Raw genomic sequence first — 21,337 nt, 5'->3', positions numbered from 1 at the left:
CTCTGTTGGACAAGCTAAGCAAGATTGTTAGTAAGGGTGAACTCTTTATAAAGGTTACACCAAAAAAGTAAAAAAAAAAAAAAAAAAAAAAAAATCCCACTGGACTTTGCTTTCCAAGTTTGAAGATGTTTCATTCAAAATTTCAAGTGGAGCGGTGGGCTGCAGTCATTGGCGAGTGGGGCTTGAACTCGAACACAGAACCTCAGGATTCCAAGGTCTATGCCCTAACCACTAGGCCGCCACTCCCCTTCCACAAATTGGCATTGAATTCCAGTCTTTATTAATTAGCCCAACAAAGCTTTGTTTTGGCTTAAAAAGACATGCAAATTGAACGGGAATAACAAGTCCGCTCCTTAGTTATGGAGAGTTGTTTAGATCTTTGTTAGCCTACAACGCCCAATACTGGCCTATGCCTCTGAAAAGGGGGGTCATTATGGGCATTGTTGGCCTGGCTGACCATAAAGCTTGGAACTCAGTGCTAAATTCAGACATATTTAATTGAAAAAGCTTCCTGGAAGAGAAACAAAACGTCTTTAAACTTTAAAAATCAAAGTCCAGTGGTTTGTTTTTTGAATATTTTGGGAATGACTATGACCTGGATGAGTAAGAATTTCTCTAGTTAATGGGGCCGTTTAAAGATGGGTTAGGGATGAAATTTCAGTTTGATCTTTTTTGCCAAGGTCATTATTTCAAGTAGGTAAACAAAAAGCATGATCGATATGAACTGATATTGTGATACATTTTTCAGCCATATCACACAGGATGACTGTTGAAAGTGGGACTCAGGCACAAATCATGACACACATATGGAATAAGTTCACAAAAACATCCAATCCAAGAAATTTATTCACAAGAATAATTCAACTCAAGGTTATATTTTTTCATGCTTTGGTTAAAAAACTCAAAACTCAACTATGAGAACTCAACAAAAACTAAATATTTACTATGTATGTATAGACGTAAAAAGGCAAAAAAAATGGTTGGAAACCATATCACATTTAAGCATGGGTTTTGTGTTTGACAACCACCTTTACTCTTAAATAATGTGAAATTAAATCAAATTAGCTTTTAAACAAATTTAGAGCTATTGGAAAGTGTTCAGATCACTGCACAATGCAAAATCAATCATGCTGATGTATATTTGATAAACTAAATATTTCAAAAACTGTTTTTCCTTATCAGAAATTAATAACAATTTAGATTATGGATTCCTAACATTAATTAATATGATTAATATTAAGAGATTAATGTTGATTAATATTAATAATAATATTAAGAAAATAGAAAATGAAACATTTATTAACTTGAATGACACTCCAGGGAATGAATTATCTACTTGTTGGGACCATTTTAGCAGTTAACTGTAATGAGTAGATCAGAAAACATATAAAATGTAACCTATTGGTGTCTAAACCATTATTGAAATAAAACTTGCCATAACTTTGAAAAGAAAGTTCAAAACGGGTTAGCATCTGGTTCCGCTCGCATTGGTATTAACATGTGGTCACCTATGCTGCTCAGTTTTCAAACACAGTAAAACACATCAAGCATAATGAAATTATCAGAAATCCAAATTGTTTAGCTAAAAGACACCTTCCCTTCCAACGCTGGAACGTCTTAATTTCCATTCTAAGAAACAGTAGGCATTTCCTACGGTGCTTAGGGCTGCTGATGAGATGATAGCCTGGACTTAATGTGTACTCTTGGGGAACACCCCCCAGCTGTTTCTAGGTGGTTCTTAGTTCATTGACTCATAGAAGGAGCCACTATTGCCAACTTGCATATCTGCCACGATATTTAGTGACTTTTCAGACCTCTCTAGCACTTAGAGGAAATCTTGTAATTTTTTGTTCTGTGTAAATGGAGACTTTGGATACAAATTATAAAAGCACAGATATCTGTCCTCCTGAGCGAGGTGCGAGTGGATTGACAAGTCTGCCACCCGTTTTCTCTCTCTCACTGTCCGCGGTCGTCTTGAAGGGTAGGCTGAATCGCTGCTGCACAGAGAGAGAGAGAACCTTTACACTTTACCCTTTGAATTCCATATTGCAAACGAAGTGCACATGTGTGCATAGTCTAGATTGCAAATGAAAATATATTTTTTGACGACGCAGTTGTCTCGCATAAAATAAAATCACTGCTAATTCACTCTGCAGCCTCATTCTCTCCCTTTCTACTCCTCCCGGCTCCGTGTTAGTTAAAAGACTAACTCAGAGACGGGAGGCTTTCTTCTCCTTCTTCATTAATTGTTTTTCTGGTTGATGAACAACTAGTGGTGCGTTACAGTCACCAAATGGTGTGGAGTGTAGAACTAAATGTCAGGAATCTATGTACCTCCACCTGAAGCCGGATGACATGAAATATGCAAATTAAGCGATGATGCTATCTAGTGCCTTCCAGGACAGCCAATAGCGACTTTGCTTGGTGAAGAGTTGGCAACACTGTAAGGAGTTTATTAATCCAATCTGTTGGATCTCAGGGCCAAGTTGCTCCTGCAGAAGTCAGAGAGAGATGCGCATTGCTTGGTCTTAGCAATCTGATCCTTGAAAGGAGTGTCGACTTAACCTTAGATCAAGGTTTAAAGAATGTGGTCATCTTGTTTAAAAGGGACAGATATTCAGGTGGTCCCTTTATTATTGCCTCATTTACGGTGCCCCTCTGAAACCGTTCCGCACTGAGTTTGGACCGAGCGTGGACCAGTTAAGTGTGCTGAGCTTGGTTCTTACGACCATTTACACCGCTCCGCTAGCACAGTTACTCTCCTCCTATCAATCATCTGCAATACTTCAGCTCTCAAGCCGGGAATTACGCAAACAAATACGGCAGGGCCCATCATATTCAGGAACTTATCTGCCTAGATAGCATCCTCCACCCAAATTTCAATGAGAATCTCGGTTTTGGCATCATCCCAGGTTGCACCATGCTTTTTTGGTGACATTTATTGTCAATAAGCTGAGAAGAAAATTGTGTTTTGAACAGTTTAAGAAATGCAAGCTGGATACGCCGGAAAACCCACAAAATGAGTCAGCTAACTGTGAATAGCAGATGATGCGGTCTGCTCATGCACTCTTTGTTATCAGAGAACCGAACCACAACCGAACAGTACTGAGAACTACTGTTGAACTAGTACTAGATGTACCACGGTTTGGTTGTGTCTGGCAAGGTAGAGTTCAGTTGCGTTCCATTTATACATTCAACAGTTATCTAGGTTATCATTGTCAGACTGTTGGGCTTATGTGGCTTGCTTCCAGAACTGTCTTTGGAAAATAGAAAGTGGTGTGGTGGATAGAGCTTTATGCTTGGGTATCCACAGGGGGTCCAGGATGGACCCCTGTAGATACCCCCTTTGAAGTTCTTCCTATGGTACTGAAATACCAGAGGTCTCAGCTCACAGTCTGTAAACACTGTGTACAAACCTGAATCCCAGTTCCTACAGTGCTTAGTATTCATAGATGTTCATATTAATTTCTTTGTTGTATGGCAAAACATCCCAAACCCTCCTACTGTGAAATTTGTCCAAATCAGGAGAGACCTAGGTTGCATCTAACTCTTTTATCTGTTATTTCTGAATAAGACACTTGTGGCTTGGCTAACTGTACATTTTTATTCAGAAATTAAAGCTAACCATGGATCCATGGAAAAGTTGTTAAATAGATGTGCTCAGAGATGACATACGTGTTGATTTTTGTGGGTAACTGTGTGGGAAATTATGGTATGAAAAAAAATGAAATCTTTGATTATTTGGTGGATTCAGAGTTAATTATGTTTTTTTAAACATATGCCATATGTACTTAACAATTGAGAATTATTATTTCTTGATAAAAGGCAATAATAATTGGGATACAATGATTAAATGAGAGTTCCTTGAAGTGATAGATTTCAGAATCCAGTTGGTCAGGGTGCCAGCAGCCAGATGATTTCCCCATCTAGCTCCAGAAGAAGCTCATCTCTAACCTTTGACAGCCTGATCACCATTGCTGAAACCTGTCTGGGGACACTGCAGACAAACACCAGATGATGCTGTGCGCTTTGATCTGTCCCTCAACTAACCGGCAGTACATACCAAATGTCAGACCTGTAAATACTACAGCAGCAACATCCTCAGCTTTTTCATAATTTTTATATAAACACTTATTGGATATTCTATTACCACTAATGGGTAAGGAACCATTATGGCATATATAAACAACTGTTTCCAGTTATATTTTCCACATGGCACACATTTCTGTTAAATCCAATGACAGAAATAAAGTTTTGTTATGTGTTTTAACAACAGTCTGGAGGTTAATTTCGCTATTGCATCGTATTTCAGTTGTTTTCTGCAGGGTTAGATCATACTTGGTAGACCTTTAGTAAATTAAAGGTTAAAGCTGTCCATCTCTTAATTGTGGGTAAGATTTCAACCAATAGTTTTCAAACTCGGGGCCGTCTTGCTGTGACTCAACAGTACAAACTAATATATGTGCCATTTTGTAGCCCATGGTGCAATTTCCCAAGCTAATTTTATACAGACCTTTAGAAGTTAAAAATGATAAAAATTTTCGATATTCCACAAGTGGTCGACTGTAAATTTATCTGTTTGCATGACTTACAAGAAAAGCAGTCTAAGAGCACAAACCTCCACCAAGCAGCAAATTTTGCACCAAATTGTGACTTACACCTGTAGCTAAAACTCGCACATGATCTGGATCATTACTAAATTTAAATAAATTGTTCGGTGTTATGAGGCAAAACTCTGGTAAAACGTGTCCATAAAATCCATTCATAAGTTTTCAATTGAGCCTGCCAAAAAAACAACTTTACCTTTTATTGTGTTTTTGTCTTGCGTGAAATACCACTGGACTTTATTCAGTCCAATGCTGAAGCTGTCAATAGTCACTGCTGCCACCTATCCATTTTTGTCATGCTTCATTCCTGCTGGGCTCGCTAGGGGTGCTGCGGCCTATCTCCAACTGACTATAGGCGAGAGGCAGCTTTCACCCTTGACAGGTCGCCAGTCCATCAAATGGGACACAGGCATGTTTTTAGGCTGCTGGAGGAAGCCAGGATACCCAGAGAGAACCCACACATGCACAGGGAGAACAAGCAAACTGCATGCAGAAAGACCCCAGGAATCGAGCCAGAAACCTTCTTGCTGCAAGGTAGTAGTGCTACCCACTGCCCCACTGAGCAGCTCTACACCAAATATCGCTATCTCACAATGTAAGATTATGTTTTTAAAAAGTCCTATGTTCAGATTATGATATATATCATCACATAAATGTAATGTCTTGGCATGAGGGACAACCCTGATAAAAAGTTAATTAAAATATGTCCATAACTTTTCAAGTTATTCTGTAAACAGACAGACAGAAAAACAAACACAAACTCTCCTAAAACAACCTTTTTGGCAGAGGTAATAAATAATATCAACAAGCAGTTTGCTTAAAAGGTATAATAATTTAGGGCTCTTAAGTGTCATTGTTCACTTGAGTCAACAGTCTCAAATAAGAATTACACAATTGATATAAATACAGTACATCCCTTTTTCATAGTATAAGAGAATGCCAACAGGACAGAGTCAGATTCAGAAAACCAAAATGCAATTTAGAAGGTCATTCATTTCAATCGCTCAATTCACTAAGTGAAATACATTATATAATGAAATTACACACAGACTGATGTATTTCAGCAATTATATCTGTTAATTATGATATTCACTTAAGGCCATTAAAAAGAAGACATTCAAGATAAGAAACTAGTTCAGACGAATGAAAAAGAAATAGTACCTAAATATGAGCTCAGGGATAGTCTAGAAACCTGAGTAAAATGAAAGATGTGTGTGCTTAAAGGGGATTTTCAAAAGAAACTTAAATCTCTGATAAACAAGCATCATCTTGACACAAGTTGTCTTAACTAAATATGGTGGCACAGATTAATTAAAATATGGGTAATAACTAAGGATATTTCAACAAATGAAGAAAATAAAAAATTCAAAGGCTCTGGTTTAATCTGATGAGAGGAAGTTTCTTTCTACTTTTTTTTCAGTCTAAACCAATTAAACTGGTTCACATTTTTTGACATGAGGAATTGTTTAAACCAAAGATATATATGTCGGGAGAGGATTACCCCTATCAGACCTATATATCTAGTGACATGAGCACCCAGGCGCCTTTGCTATGCATTGAGCCATGTCAACAAAACTATGCTTTACTAATGGGGAATGACCATGGATCTGTCATTAAAATGGTTGTAGCTCCCTGAGAAATTGTCAATCCTTTGATGCATAAAACATTTAGTCTATATAAACAACAAACCCATAAGCTGTGTGGGAGCTGTGACTTATTATGTTGACAGACATATTTACTGTGTTATAAAGATGCTGTTACAGTAATTGTTTTTAACAGCTCAAATTGCCAACTTTTTTTAATAGCATCACAGTTTAATAGTTACGAGCCTTGGTGCTGACATTTTTAAACTATAGGTTAATAAAAGAAGATTGGACCAAACTAGACAGGTATAGCACCTGGATATTTCCCATTGCTGCCAATGTCCCGTTTGGATCCGAGGGTCTGGACTAAAGCCCCTGCCCTGGTCCAACATGACCTTTGAAGTAAACAACCCACATAGTTCTTATGGTTTAGGTCATGATTTTGAAGCTCCTAGAGAGAACACAGACACCCCTTCACCCTTCCATTGGGAGTGAGGCTATCAGTCACAGCGAGACAGAGAAATACGGACAGTAGAAGAAGACAGAAGGAGAGAGGGAGAGGATAGTAAAGAACAATATTTGAGTAGAAGAAGTAGAGAACAATATTTGCTTAATGATGTTTAATGATAAATGTCAAGAATTTAAAAGCCTTGTACTATAATGTTTTTAATCTTTACAATTTTAAACTCAGCTATTTTTCAGGGCATACCCATGTATATCACCTATTTTTTGCAAAATGTTTTGCAAATGACATTTCATGTAAATTAGATCTCAATAACATTCAAGTCAAAATGTCAAAGCAGTATCTCATTCTATTATTAAAGCCTATTGGCCTCAATGCATAGCAATGTCTTCTGTGGGTCATACCAAAGTCATCTGATGTCTTATCCAATTTCTATTCTAACATTGGGTTAAATGACCGTTATTTTTTAGAATTTTTTTTTCTATTTTCAACCAAATTTATTATTTTAAATCTATTTGCAATTTACTTATTTAATTGTGCTCAAGATTTCTTCTCAGCTTGAGTTTCAGTGGTAGTTAACAGGAATTACTAAATCCAGTGTCTAGTTGCTACAGGGCATATACTGTCATTGCAATGGCAATAGTCCAACAAATTTTCTTCTAACAAAAACTTAACCAACAGGAAACCTTTTCATGCCACTAGTCCAGAGAGCCAAAAAGCTTAATTTATTCTATGAAGTTTCAAACAGGCAACATTACATGCAGAAAACAGAGAAATATGTCACAGGGGCTTTAACAATAATACAACTTCCCAGTCATTCACCTATGCTTGTATCCAGAATTCAGATGATTTTTAGAAAGAAAGTTTTAAAGTCTTGAGTAATTATTTCTACTTTGAATGAAAGGATCCATGGATGATGCAGGTTCACAGGACATGATTGTTGCTTGTGTGTTACTGTCGCCATCTGGTGGTGAAAGCAGACACTGTTGTAGCTGATAGCAAAAAAATAAATAAGATTTGCAAAAAAAAAAACTATTTTCTATTTAATACTATAGATGAATGCATAAAGCATAATATCTTGCTCTTCAGGATCAAACAAGGAGCACCTTACTCAATTAATATAATATCTAAGTAGATGAAAAGAAATTCTGAAAATGTTAATCTAACATTAAATTAAATTTTTGACTTACCTTTAAAATTAATTTGTATACAGAAAACAATGCTTTACTTCAGCCTTTGGAAACAAAAAAGGATCAAAATGCTTTTTTGTAGTTTTATCTCTTTTGAGCAGATATCATTTAATCACTGAATTCCATTTTAACCCTGAAAAACTCATACAAATTATTATCGTTATTTCATTTTCCATGCAAAGTTAAGAAGTAAAAAAACATTTTTTCAGGTTCAACTGGCTTCAAAGTGTTTCCTAAAATGCAATAAAAGGTTACAAAGGATGACATCCTTGTCAAACTCAAAGTGTTAATTTCCTTCAAGTTAACTTCTCTATTTCTAATCACAACTCAAAACTCATCTGTATAAGATTTGGTCGTTGTGTTTTTATCTTTTGTACCTTGAGTGTCCAGAAATGTGCCTTTTAAATAAAAGTTATTAATATTATTATAATGATCATAGTCTGAGATCAGCGTCATTGTCTTATCATTGTCAACTCTTGACTATCTAGCCAAACTTAATAAAACAGAGTACATGTGTAATTAATGGCAGGGTATCAACAGAAGATTTTCAAAATGAAGTCAGAAGGTCAAACCAAAAATAATCGTAAGGATGAAAAAAAAGTCTTTCTATTGAATTCTAACATTAAATTTCATTGCTTTTCTGTCTTCTTTTGTTCTTGCCTTTCAGATTATTTCAGATCTCATCCTTTGGTTTTTTCCTCTAATCTGGACGAGCTTAATCCTGGAGTTTCCGAATGGAGAGAAGACATTGGCAGAGTTGTGAAGACCTGCCTTGTTCAGGTTGGTTACTAACTAATGCTGAGGTATGTCCCTGTTAAGTGTTTACTCTATCATGACAATTTTTTCCCTTTTCTGCTTTTTTATTTTCTATTAATGTTTCAGAAGATTTGATTTTCAAATCTCAACAGTAACAGTGTGATTATCAATTCCTGCATTCTAATGTAGTAGAATATCCCAATTGACTAATTGTAAAGATTGCAAACCATCTGTTCACAGCATTGAGAACTTGTAAAGGTTGTTTCTCTTATAAGAACATCCAAAACCACATGCAGTGTAACCCTAACTGCACTTAGGTTTTCTCTTCCAGACATTGCAGAGCAGGTTATATAAAAGACTTGGATACTCTGCTCTATATATATCCTAGAGTCGCCCTCAGTATGAAACATTCACTTTGACCTTCTGTCCTGTCAGATTGTACCATGCTCTACACCAGGAAACTGACAGTAGACCTCTGGTTATGGCATAAATGTACTAAAAGCCCTGGCCTATACCAAAGACTGTCAGAATGAGCTTCCATGTTCCACTAGATCCAAAAGTTTTATTCTGACAGTTTCTAGTATATTGGCAAACGATGTATGAAACAGAACACATCTCTGTAATACAGGCGACTCCCCATATCTCCTGTCATTTTTATGAATCTGAATTACAGTCTTCCAACCTCAAACTGTGCCAATTAAAGAGCTTACTGACAATGTTTTGTTTGTGTAATTTAAAGGTCACAGGGATCAGTGAGGATCAGATCCTGGTCACAGTGCTTGCAGGTTTGCCAACTACAGCCGAGGTTTTCATTGTACCAGAGAGGAGGACAAGAGACAGAGCCATGGACGAAAAGTGGGCACACCTGGATCAGGTACTGTCTTAAATTAGGGTCAAGGGTTAAGGGTTAAGACCTGGTAAACATGGTTTTCCAAGAGGTTCAAGACAGACAAACAGAAACTCACACTTTTTACATATCTCTTTTTTTTTTTTTTTTTTTTTTTTTTTTTTGCTGTTTTAATGAAACTAAATTAGACAGTTTACCAGCAAATCCTGGTAAACATCATGCTGAAGTATTTCAATATGATTTAAGTGCAGACTACACAAAAAGGTTGGGAGATTTTCTTAGTTTTCTGAAATGTAATTCAATTCAGTTTATTTACCGTATATAGCGTCAATTTACAACACGTCATCTCAAGGCACTTTACAGTTCACCAGGTCGTACAGTCAAAGTGATTCAAAGTTTTCTATCTAAGGAAAACCAGTTGATTGCATCGACCCATTGAATCGAAGGTAACCCCATACACTAAGAGAGAGAAAAACTCCCTTGTAAAATGAAGAAACCTCCCGCAGAACCAGACTCAGTGTGAGCAGCCATCTGCTGAGGCCGACTGGAGTTCAAGGAGAAAGAAGCAGAGATACAAATGGAAACTGTAAACCAGCTCCACAGGCGGCCCCGTCCAGGAAACACACAGCCAGGCAGACAAGCTTCGAGTCAGCTCCCATGTCAGAGGACGAAGTGACCAAATCCAGTCAGTCACAGTGAGAGAAACAGGACTACACTGAAAAATAAGCTATGCTACACTTTTCGTAGAGCTCAATGTATTAGCTCTGATGTATATCTCAAGAATATTGGACCTTAAATAATGACCAGAGATTCTATTAGAATACTCTGGTAGGAAAGTTTTAGCAAGTCCTCTAGATGTTTTTTATTTTTGACATAACAAGAGACGCACCTTCCAAAGTGCCTTTTTAGACAATTAAATAGTTGCCAAGAAGTCTCTCATGGATGTTATTCTTGCCAAGTCTTTTCTTATTTCTGCATTATGAGCGCTAACCTTCACTGAGGCAAGTGATAGCTTTAGCTAAGATTTGTTTTTGGTTATTCGGAGACCTCCTGGATGGGTCATGTAAAGGTTCCGTGCTGTTCTGTGTTTTCTCCATTGTGGATAATGACTTTCACTGTGGTTTCCTGAAGGCCCAAAGCCTTAGAAATGTCTTTCTAACCATTTTCTGTTCATTTTTTGTGAGGAATGATTTGTTGGTTGTTTAGATTTTTTCCTTTTGTAATTACAGTATGCTGGACTTTCCCTTAAAATACCACGATTTAATGAGAATGGCTGATATATTTTATTTTTTCGTCACGCCAGTGTGGATTGTTGATATCATTTTTCCAATTAAATAAGTGCATTATTTGAAAACATCTTGTTGACTTTGGTTAGGTTAGCTTCTCTTAATAACATGGATGGTCTGGAACATTGAGATAATCAAGGTTAGAACAGGGTTTTTCAATTTGAGTCAAGTTGAAGCAAACATTGAACCATTCCAGGATCAGCATGCATATTCATCTTTATTTACAGATATATAAATATTCAGCTTCAACAAAATAAACTAAAATACTGTATGGTTCCACCTGTCAAGAGTTTCCAATATAATCCACCTCACTATTTTAAATAAGGGCATTCTTCTGGTCCTGTTGGCAGGGCTTCTGGATCAGATTTGTTCTGGAGTATATAGATGACACTTGATCAGATATGAAATGAAAAGGCAGCACCTTTGGCCCATTGTTATATTCTAGGAGATATTCCTGGAGCAGGCTTTTACCATGTTGCCATATTTCTGTTCCTGCTGTGGAGAACTTTGTTAGGCGTTCCTGCTGCAGTACCTTTTACCTTTTCTCTAAGTTGTATGTGTCTATAAAATTAACCGGAAAATAATTTACAAATGTTTGGCAGAGCATTGCTTAACTATGACAGAAGATGATTTAGATCTCTGTCTAATAACAGGTATGTGAGAAATACATCTATCTGTGTGATCAGGAGCAAACACTTGCTTTTGTAGATTAAATTGCTACTCCTTAATGGCATGCATTTTAGCCAAGCTTTTAAAAATGTATGTGATTGTGGGGCTGCAGTAGATCAATGATAATTGGTTATATAATCATTGTTTAGTGGGTTTTCAACTGCAACATGTGTTGCCTATTGCCTTGCAACCGTAAGGTTAAGTTTGACAAATATAAATGTAGGCATAATACTCATTGTGATCGATCACCTGAAGCAACCAAGCTTCAAGTCGCAGCGTTTGTGTTTTTTTTTAAAACCAGAATAATGTGAATAGATGCCACCACGCTGGAAAAGAATCTGTCATGTCTTGCCTCAGAAAAGGTCAGCTGTAATAAGCTCTAGACATTTTTTGCAGTAATTGGGCTAAAACATGCAAACATTCTCTGCTGTGGTCCATCAAGTTTTCATGCAGAGAGCAGGAGAGCATTATTGATAGGCTCATTGTTCTCTTCACGCAGGAACATCCCTCTGGTCTCAGAAAGTTTCTTAGCTCAGTCTTTACTTTCCTGATGTTTTTATGTAATAATGAGTCTGGAAGGTGTCATAAGGATATTTTTTTTTCTTTGTGTACTTTGTTTCAAAGTGCAAAATAATTTACAGTGTAATACATCCTACCTGTATTCCATCCCTCTGTAAAATGAAATGCTTTAAATAGACACTAGAGGGCAATGACATCCTTTATTTAAAAAAAAGGATCTCCCACTCAAATGGCAGCCATTTGACAACCTGATGTTTTTGAACTTTTTTAGGAGCATTTTAACAACATTAGTTAAAAAATATTCAACCTTATTGTGATTTTCGTAACCTTATTCTAATGGCAAATAAAGACATCCACTTATTTGAAAGGTATCAAACACTAAGCCAAATTAATACAGCTTTTATTTATTTATTTTTTTAAGCGCAGCACAGGCAGACTCATTTATTCATTGGGAGTAAACATAATTTTGCTGGCTCACAGTCAGTCTTGAACTAAGTTAATAGGTATTTAATTACATTGATGCATCATATAATTGGCACCATCGAGAAGGGAGACAAACTGGGGCAGGCTGCTGGGACTGGGAATTAAAGAGATGTATTTATCTAAAGCCTGTCTGATTACCTGGCAGAACCTCACAGACAATAGGGTAATAAATCTTCAGTTCACTGTTCTCTCATCTCCAGTGAAAGACTTTCAGCGTAGAGGCATTAAGTGAGCAAGTGCCCACACATGCACACATGTGCGCAACGAGTATGCGTGGAGCGGGCTTATTAAAATGTGTAATAGATTTACTGACCCTGATATGCCACTAGAACAAAAAGTAATTATTCATGCTGTGTAGAGCAGTCTAATTTTAACCAGTGGAAAGATTTGAGAAAGAGTGAGATGGAATTAGCGAGGCATGGCTAAGGACTCAAATATGCATTGGGAAGGCTTTTTGGTCTCCTGTTAAATGACTGTTTCATCAAGGTGTGAAAAGCTGAGCAACTATTGGCACTTAAGGGAGAAGAAATTAAAACAGCAATTTTATGATATTAGTACATAGTTTGATTTCCTATAACGCCGCCTCGTTGAAGTTTTAAGTGGGTAATTCTCATTCTCTTTAGAATAGTTATGCTGATGAAGGTATAGGCGAAATATTCCCTTTGTGGGAGTCATAGCAAAATGATTAATATTTCTTTAAATGTCAAAGCAGGATGCCTCCTGCCTAATAGTCCTTAAAATCTGTTGGGTTTTCCCATGGCAGGTAGGGTTTTCAATATGTCACTTAAAGATTTTTCCCTCTTTAGAAGGAAACAAAAATTCCCCTACATAATTATGCTGTTAGTGGAAATGACCGATGACCGTAAAATATTGATGTATGGATTATTGGTGGACGGCTGCAGCTAACACACACCTGACTGCTCCTGTTTCATTTCTTGTAGCTTTCACAAGTTCTGCTGAGCGCTCTTAACCAGGATCTTATCAAGTTTACATTGAAACCTGGACTACAGGTGAATGTGTATGCCACCCGGCTGTCTCCAGGTGAGTCTCTCTGAATTCCCTCCCAAACCCAGTAGTTCCTATTTTTGCCTTTTTTCAGTCCAGTTTGGAAAGTCATGTCTGACTCTCTTTGATAAAACAGGAAAAGAAAATACAGTCAAGATGGCGCTGTCTGTTGCTACTCTAATGTATAACCTGTTCTCTGCTGAAATATAGCTGTTTATCACATCAATAGTCCTGACACTAAATTTCACATGTTTATTGTTTTGTATTTATATGGATTCAGCTAAATAAATGAAAAGAAGTTGTGTTTTCAGTGAAAGACTGTTTGAAGGTTCGCTTCAAAGTGAATTTCTTATAATTTTTTCTTACATGTGTTTTTTTTGGCTAAAAAACTTCATGGTAAATGGTGTTGTACTTATGAGCGCCTTTTCAAGTTAGGGACTCCAAAGCACTTTTACAACATTCAGACATTCACACACTGATGTTGGCAAGCTATGCTGTAGCCACAGCTGCCCTCGGGACAGAAGCACTGTCCCCTCTGCTTCATCTGCCACAGGGTGTCTTGAATCTCTGCAAGATGCAATGAAATCTCCAGATTATCAAGTGATTCTAGAAAGAAATGTGCTGCGCAGTGTCAGAAACATTGGTCTTTGTCACAGATCATGGGTGTTGCAGCAGGATAATGACCAAAAACACAGCTAAAAACTCCCAAAAATGGCTAAAAGGGAAAACACTGGACTATTCTGAAGTAGCCCTCTATGAGCCCTAATCTAAATCACATTGAGCATCTTTGGAAGGAACTGAAACATGCTGCTGTGGAAGACACCTTTCAAACCTGACACAGCTGGATCAGTTTAATAACGAGGAGTGGAATTAGGAGTGGACCTGCTCTGATCCCAGTATCAGTTCATGCTTCGACAGAGTAAAGGAAGAGCTCTCCACTAGCACTCCTTTCAAGTTGTATAAAAGATCTCAACAAGATCTAATACCATTCTCAGAGTTTCTCAACTTGTGTGTCTCTTTGTGATCTGCGACAGAGAAGTCAGAGAGCTCTCTCTATGAACTCAGTCTACTCTCATCCCACCTTCGGTTCATGTTCCGACAGAGCTAAGAAAAGAGCCATACACAAGCACTCCTTTCAAGCTGCAGAAAGGATCTCAACAAGATCTTTCTTATCATTCTCAGACCTTCTCAAATTCATTTTTCTTTGTGATCTGACAGAGAACAATCAAAGAACTCTCTCTATGTACTCAGTCTAGTGTCATCAAAGCTTCAGTATCCTTTTTGGAGAACATTAAACACAACATTCCTAGAATTGACTTCACATTAAAAAATATTATGCGACTCTGAAAGACAGATAGAATTAAAACTTCCTGTAAAACAAATGTCAGTAAGCAAATCACCTGGTCAAGATGGGTGGACTGCCAATTTTCCTAAGTTTCTGGGAAGACTTAAAATAATTACTATTCAAAGCCATAAAAGAATGTATTAAAAATGATAATTTATTGCCAACTATGAAACAAGGAGTCATTATATGGTAAATTACCTTTACTTATGTAGCACCTTTTCAAGTCAGGAGACTTGACCAAAGCACTTTACTCTACATTCAGTCATTCACCCATTCACACACATACTCACACAGTGATGGTGGCAAGCTACATTGTAGCCATAGCTGCCCTGGGGCTCACTGACAGCGCCACCAGGCCCTCTGACCAAGATTAGTAGCCCAAGGGGGCTGAAAGCTGGAGCTGGGGCTTCAACCGTCAATCCTTTGATTTCAGGGCAAACTCATACTCCCGACGCCACTGTCGCCCTGCTATTATAGCAACCAGGATTCATTAAGGATTGGTCTATACACAACAATATTACAGTAGGTTGGTTCTTGACTGTATATAATTGATTTGTTGAAGATAAATGCTTTGTTTTATTTTTAGATTTAGATTTATTTTAGATTTCTATTATTATTGTTCAGTCTTTCTCTCTCAAGGAACAACCAGAAGTCTTGAAATGGAACGGGGAATCCGACAGGGTTGCCCCTGCTCTCATTTATTATTTATTTTAACTGCAGAATCATTGACTGTTTTTCCTAAGAATAGCCATTGAGCCATTTAAGTTTTTGGTTATCCTCTGATGATAACTCAGCACGATGAATATACCACAATTTTTCTGAAAGATGAAAAACAGATCCCCTTAGTTATAAAGATTAAGATAAAAAGTTTTTCGAGAGCCTCTAGATTATACCCTCATTTGTAAGTTAATGTTAATAAAGGATTATCAATAAAACACCTTATATTGGATTCCAGTGAAAGAAGAAATAGCATATTTAGGCATGACCATAACAAAGGATTATAAGGCAAAAGAAAAATATTTCTCAATATTTTGCCGGTCATATAGAAAAGTAAATGCATTCTTAACTCCTGTCTACAAAGAGATAAGTCCATTTGGATGCACTCTCTCGATTTAGATATCCAGCTTTTTCTTTCACTATCGCTAGTTGGGGTGTCAGTGGCGTTGGATGAGTTTGACCTGCAACTGGAAGGTTGTGCCCAGACTCTGGCTTTAATTATCATTGTGTCTTTGGGCAAGTGACTCAAGTGAGTTACTGTACAGTATGTGAAAAAAACCAATGGTAGTTAGAGGGCCCGGTACAGCAGCTGTGTACAGCAGCTTCGCTTCTGTCAGTGAGCAATGTGACTTGCCATAATAGTGTGTGTGAATGTATAAATTCAGGTTTTACAAGGTATCTCCTTTATATCTCAACTATGACTCCCAACTTATCTCTCCTGGTCAATTTTAGGGAAAAATGTGAGAAACATTTGAGACAAACTATAAACTAAAATGAGGCTGATATAAAAAACTCAAATAGGCTTTATGAGCTATAGAAGAGTAAACTTTGAGCAGTATCATTTCCTCTAGGTTCATATGGATTGAAAAAATTGTACTTTTAGTTTTAAATCATGATAAATATTTCATATCCTAGCCAAATTTTTCCAGCTCATATAACTAATTTTCTCATTCATTCTCTTTAAAGCTCCTCTTGTGGATGGCAGTGACAGCGGGCACAGCGGCACTGCAGTCATCATGCTGGTCTCAGTGGTGCTGATGGCTTTGGCAATCTTTGTGATATATAAATTGAAAAGGTACAATCTATTGGATAAGGTAGATATCGTACAGAGTTCCGAGATGTTCTTTGCAAAAAAAATCAAAATGAATTCCACTGGATATCAAACATGGAACGAAAGCTAATTCATATTCAAATGTTATTATGCTTTGCTTCTGTTTAGACAATCGACAGTTTGTGAGTTTCCTTCATTTCCTATAAAAGCACTTCTCACCTCTGAACCACCTGAAACTTTCTATATGTACTCACACTCCATATATCCCCAAGTTATGGACATCTGTGGCACAATAATAGCTGGAGGAATAAGACAATTCCCCTCTGTCTCAATCTGCGGAATATTACAGGGATTGACAGTCTAATCAATTCTCCCAGAGTGCTGAATGGGTGTCAGAGTCCTGCAGTTATCAATATTCATCTATCTGACAATGTGAGGGTTGACCTTTTGGAAATGCTAAACACAGCCATTCAAGGTGAGGCATACTCTGTAGAATGGCAGGAAAGGTTGAGGAGATAAGCCTGAGACAACATACATTATACAGTGAGAGACATACAGTAAATAGCATCCTCTGCTGCAAGAAATCCCATGCCATTCAAGGGAGAATGATCCTGCTCCGCTGCAGTGTTGCTCATTATAAAGTAAAACATTATTTAACTTCAACTTTCAAGATTCTAATTGCTATGATAGGAAATCATATTTGAATTTCTTAAGCCCCCCCCCCCAAATGTCACAGTTCCAGCTGCAGCACAAGCTCACGAGGGAGAAATCCGAAATTAGAAATGCAAGAAGTTAGTTTTAGGAAGAACTGGGGATGCATCAGAGGGGATGAAAAATTGATTGAAAACTGAGGTGAACAACATGAAAGAGAGGGAGTGTTGCCCAGTGGAATGCAAAATGCCCTAGATTCCAGCTATCAAACAATCCTCCGCCATCTTTAACAGTTAAAAATAGTGTGTGACACATTATGCCTAGTGAAAGCATTAATGGAAGCAGATATGATGGTATATTTCCATTAGTGTAACTTTTTTTCCTCTTTCTGTAAACCTCTTCCTTTCTGCACGGCCTACAGAAAGATCCCAGGCATGCACACTTACAGCACAGAGCAGCCTGACAAAGAACAAGAGGTCATCCCTGCGGTGACCTCCATAGCTGTCCCAAACCCTGAGGGGGATGAGCTGACCTCACTGGATCATGTGGATGTACAACTGGATTCAAAAAGCAGAGGTATCAATGCTTATGTTTCCTATTTTTAGAAGATTTTTTTTAACCTATTGCACTAGTGTAGTTTTATCCCACAAGTTCCAGAGAGACTATAATGTGGGTGTACTTGGTATTAAAGTTGTATGTTTATCTTTTTGTATTGATGAGGGTGAATGGTTACTTATATGATATTCATTAGGTTTTCAACTTTTTCTCAGAAATAAAACACACAAAAAAGTCTAACTTTCTGTCTGTTTTGATGCCAGTTTAAATTACCAGCTTGACAAAATTAAAGATGCTTTTATTGCTGTTATGATTTACTGTGGAGACTGTGCAAACTGGTTGATTCGTATTTTAGACTTAGGAAAATGGCAGCCTAATATTGATTTTTACTACAGATATTATTTAGTTCGTTAAGAAATTTATACAGTTTTCTCATTTGAATGTTTTTTTTCTCTCTTATAAAGTTTCTTTAAGAAGTCTAAATCCCCCTTTGACAATATGTTCACAGTTCGTATTAAAATCTGTATATTTAGACTGAAAATCAGGGTTTTTACATTTTTAAATTCATCTTATAAAGCATTACTTAAAAACAAACAAAAAATAGCTACCATAACCTGGAAGCATAACAGTTGAGTAAACCAAGAGAACTTTTATTAATTTACCCCTTTAAGTTGAAATTGTAAAGCCCGCCACTTTTTTTTTTGTCAGATTTAGTTCTGGGTTAGGCTTAATTGGTGGCAATCTCTTTTTTCTCTGTTTGTGAGTGTATTTTTATTTATTTTTTTGCCTGTCCTGACTCAAAGAAAGTAAGTTTCCACTGCCATGTTTCATCTTAAGTATGATGTTTTTTTTGGTAATGCCTCCCCCATCAAGATTGTATCCCAAATTTTCAAGTTTAGTTTTATCCAATGAAAACAAACGGTCCCACAAGCATTTAGCCTGGGTGTTTACTTTCGAAGGAAAACTTTCCTGTCTTTCAGCCCAACTTCTTAGTCCAGACATACGGATGTAGAAAAGAGAGGAGTAGCATATTGAACATAACCAGCACTTGATGGGAAATGCTGCTGAAGCTCCTTTAGTGTTACTGTTTGATTCTTAGCAGTTTTTGTCCATATTGGAAGAAAGAAAATCAGTTTGTGTCTTTGCAAATTAACAATTTGTAATTGCTTTTGTGGTCTTTTCTTGACTAAAACCTTTGTACACGAGATTATGTTGATTCTTTGCAATCTTTTTGCAAACTAAGGCTTTTGCTGAAAGATCCAAATGAAAAAACCTTGTAGAAAAGCTAAACTTTATTTCCAATTCTTAGATTCCCTATAATTTATTGCAGGTATAAACTAAAGCTTATCAGATGCTGAAAGTGAATCGAAATGTGCTTCCGCATGGTATTCTTTATATGTTTGCTAATTTCAGCAACCAGAATATTACACGTTTATATTTTCTTTTTCTATTTATTCAAAACAAAATAATTGTTTTCTATATAAATGTCAAATTACACTTGCTTGGGTATAATTTATTACTATCTCTTCTTTGAAATGGGTAACGATAAATTACCTCATTATTACAACGTAAGTAAGTCATGAAACTAACATATCATCTAGATTTGTGACATGCATGATATACTTCCAGCATTTATTAAACAGTAAAAAAGAAAATCTGAACACTAAAATCCCACTAGCCTACACAAAAGATCTGGTTAAACAAGAGACATTCACCACATGGATGTTCAGCGATCCATGGCTGACCATCCTTGTGCTTAGCATTAGCATTCCTTGTGCTAAGCTACTCCTAAATAAAGAGCAACATCAGAAGTGTTACACCTGAGAAAAGGGAGTTAGATACTTGCTTAAATTCTCTTTAATATAAAAACAGAGCATAAAGAGAAATTCAAAGTGATGCTTGTGCTGCCAATCCTCTTGGAGATTTAATTGGAGCTTTAATTTTCCAGCAGGGTTTAGCACCTGGCCACAGTGAAAATATACCATTACCTGGTTAATGACAATGCAGTGCTTGACTCTTCTGACATAAACCTTATCTAGAATCTTCAAAATATGTTAAGAGAAAGATGAGATACACCAGAGCTACTAATTCAGACAACCTGAAAGACACTGTTAAGATAAACTTGGCTTCCCTTATCAGAGCCAGAGTTGTGTTGCCTCTATGTCACATCGAATAATTTAAGTACTGTATGTAAAGCAAAAATTAAAAAAAAGGGTGAGTAACATACTGTGCCGTAAATAACTGATAGGTCAAGATTTGAATCTCAAATATCTTTTTAATTTTAATCACTGGGCTTCCATATTACTCAAATTTCTGACAAAATGAATTTTGGCATCCATTTACTGAATGCAATTGATAAGACTGATAACAAAAAAAAAAAAATCACTTTAGGTTTAATTTGTTCATGATACACACATTTACTGTCTGAATGGAATTACTAAAATAACTATTTTAAAATAAGCAATAGTGATTAAGTTGTTTGGGATTGGTCAGACAAGATGAAATAAAGCTTTTTCAAATATTTTTAGCTACTGTTGTTCACTGGATTACTCGGAATGCATTTAATATTTAATTGTTGAATTTGACAACGTCTGCAAAATGAGCCAAAAACCTGACGCACAATGTTGCAGTATTTTTTTATAACCCTATAGTGCTGTGTAAGCCTTCATATAGGGAAGAATTGTGACCACAAGCTGAAGCTTACTGAAGGCAAAGAGGGATTCACTTAATTTAAGTGCTGATGCCTCTTTTACCCCTCCACCCTATCCCCCTCTGTCATACGAGTTGGCAAGATGCAACATTTATTATGCGCTGTATATTTATGTATATGCCATCCTGAGTTTGTCACATGGAGGTATTGGTATACACAGGTAAGTGAAGCACAATCAAGTGGCAGCTTAAGTGATGAGAACGTCCAGGTGAATTATTTGATCCAATAAAATAATTAGTGCATCGGAAAGGCAGCAGAGTGGTGAAAGCATTTTCATCAAGCAATATCTATGAGGTTCCAGCTGATTTACCCCTTCCCATACCTACAGTAAACAATCGCCCCATCCAAGATGAATGTGTTTGCTTGCAAAAATACACCCTTATGCAAATACCAACATAAAATCGTTCCCCTGTCTCTTCTCTTTCTTCTGCCTCGCCAGGCTACCTGCCATCTCACACAGACATCAAGCTCTCTGATGAAGCGCCCCATGTGTTTTAATGTTGGAAGTCTATGACCGACTCGAAAGCAATACATCTTCTTTGGCAGTTACTTCCAGCAAGCTAGGAAGCTGCGGTCACAATGAATGGTCTCGAGTCTTTTGCTACCCATGCATGGATGGACCAGTTCACACTGTGCTGCCTAAATCCCTCCAAGGAGACTGTACAGATTTTTACTTGCCTCTTGAAAAGGAACAGTTTTTGACTGAAAAAACTTGTATTTTTGCAAGGACGCTGATCTTTTTATGTAAATATTGTACATCCATAATGGAAGACGTGAAGGTTATTTGTCTCAGCCACTTACAGCTGCATCTGTTGAAATATGAAAACATCAAACAGCAGTATATATAAAACAGTCATATATATATATATATATATATATATATATATATATATATATATA

At 36.9% G+C, this 21,337-nt stretch overlaps 1 protein-coding gene across 1 annotated transcript in view; it reads left to right on the top strand.

Annotated features, from left to right (window-relative positions):
* LOC107095625 (VPS10 domain-containing receptor SorCS1-like) overlaps window positions 1-21,286 on the top strand; it is a 79,325-nt gene extending 58,039 nt beyond the window's left edge. Inside the window, exons 22-27 of the mRNA XM_015391791.1 lie at window positions 8,511-8,623; window positions 9,339-9,473; window positions 13,345-13,444; window positions 16,437-16,545; window positions 17,594-17,748; window positions 20,877-21,286. Of these exons, the coding sequence (XP_015247277.1) occupies window positions 8,511-8,623; window positions 9,339-9,473; window positions 13,345-13,444; window positions 16,437-16,545; window positions 17,594-17,748; window positions 20,877-20,935 (671 nt within the window). The 3' untranslated portion in view covers window positions 20,936-21,286. The remainder of the gene's footprint in view (window positions 1-8,510; window positions 8,624-9,338; window positions 9,474-13,344; window positions 13,445-16,436; window positions 16,546-17,593; window positions 17,749-20,876) is intronic.
* Window positions 21,287-21,337: the final 51 nt, after the last annotated feature.

Source organism: Cyprinodon variegatus, unplaced genomic scaffold (assembly GCF_000732505.1).
Source record: "Cyprinodon variegatus isolate N-32 unplaced genomic scaffold, C_variegatus-1.0 Scaffold560, whole genome shotgun sequence".
Taxonomy (NCBI): domain Eukaryota; kingdom Metazoa; phylum Chordata; class Actinopteri; order Cyprinodontiformes; family Cyprinodontidae; genus Cyprinodon; species Cyprinodon variegatus.
The sequence above is the reverse complement of the archived record's forward strand: the minus strand, read 5'-3'. Positions and strand labels throughout refer to the sequence as shown.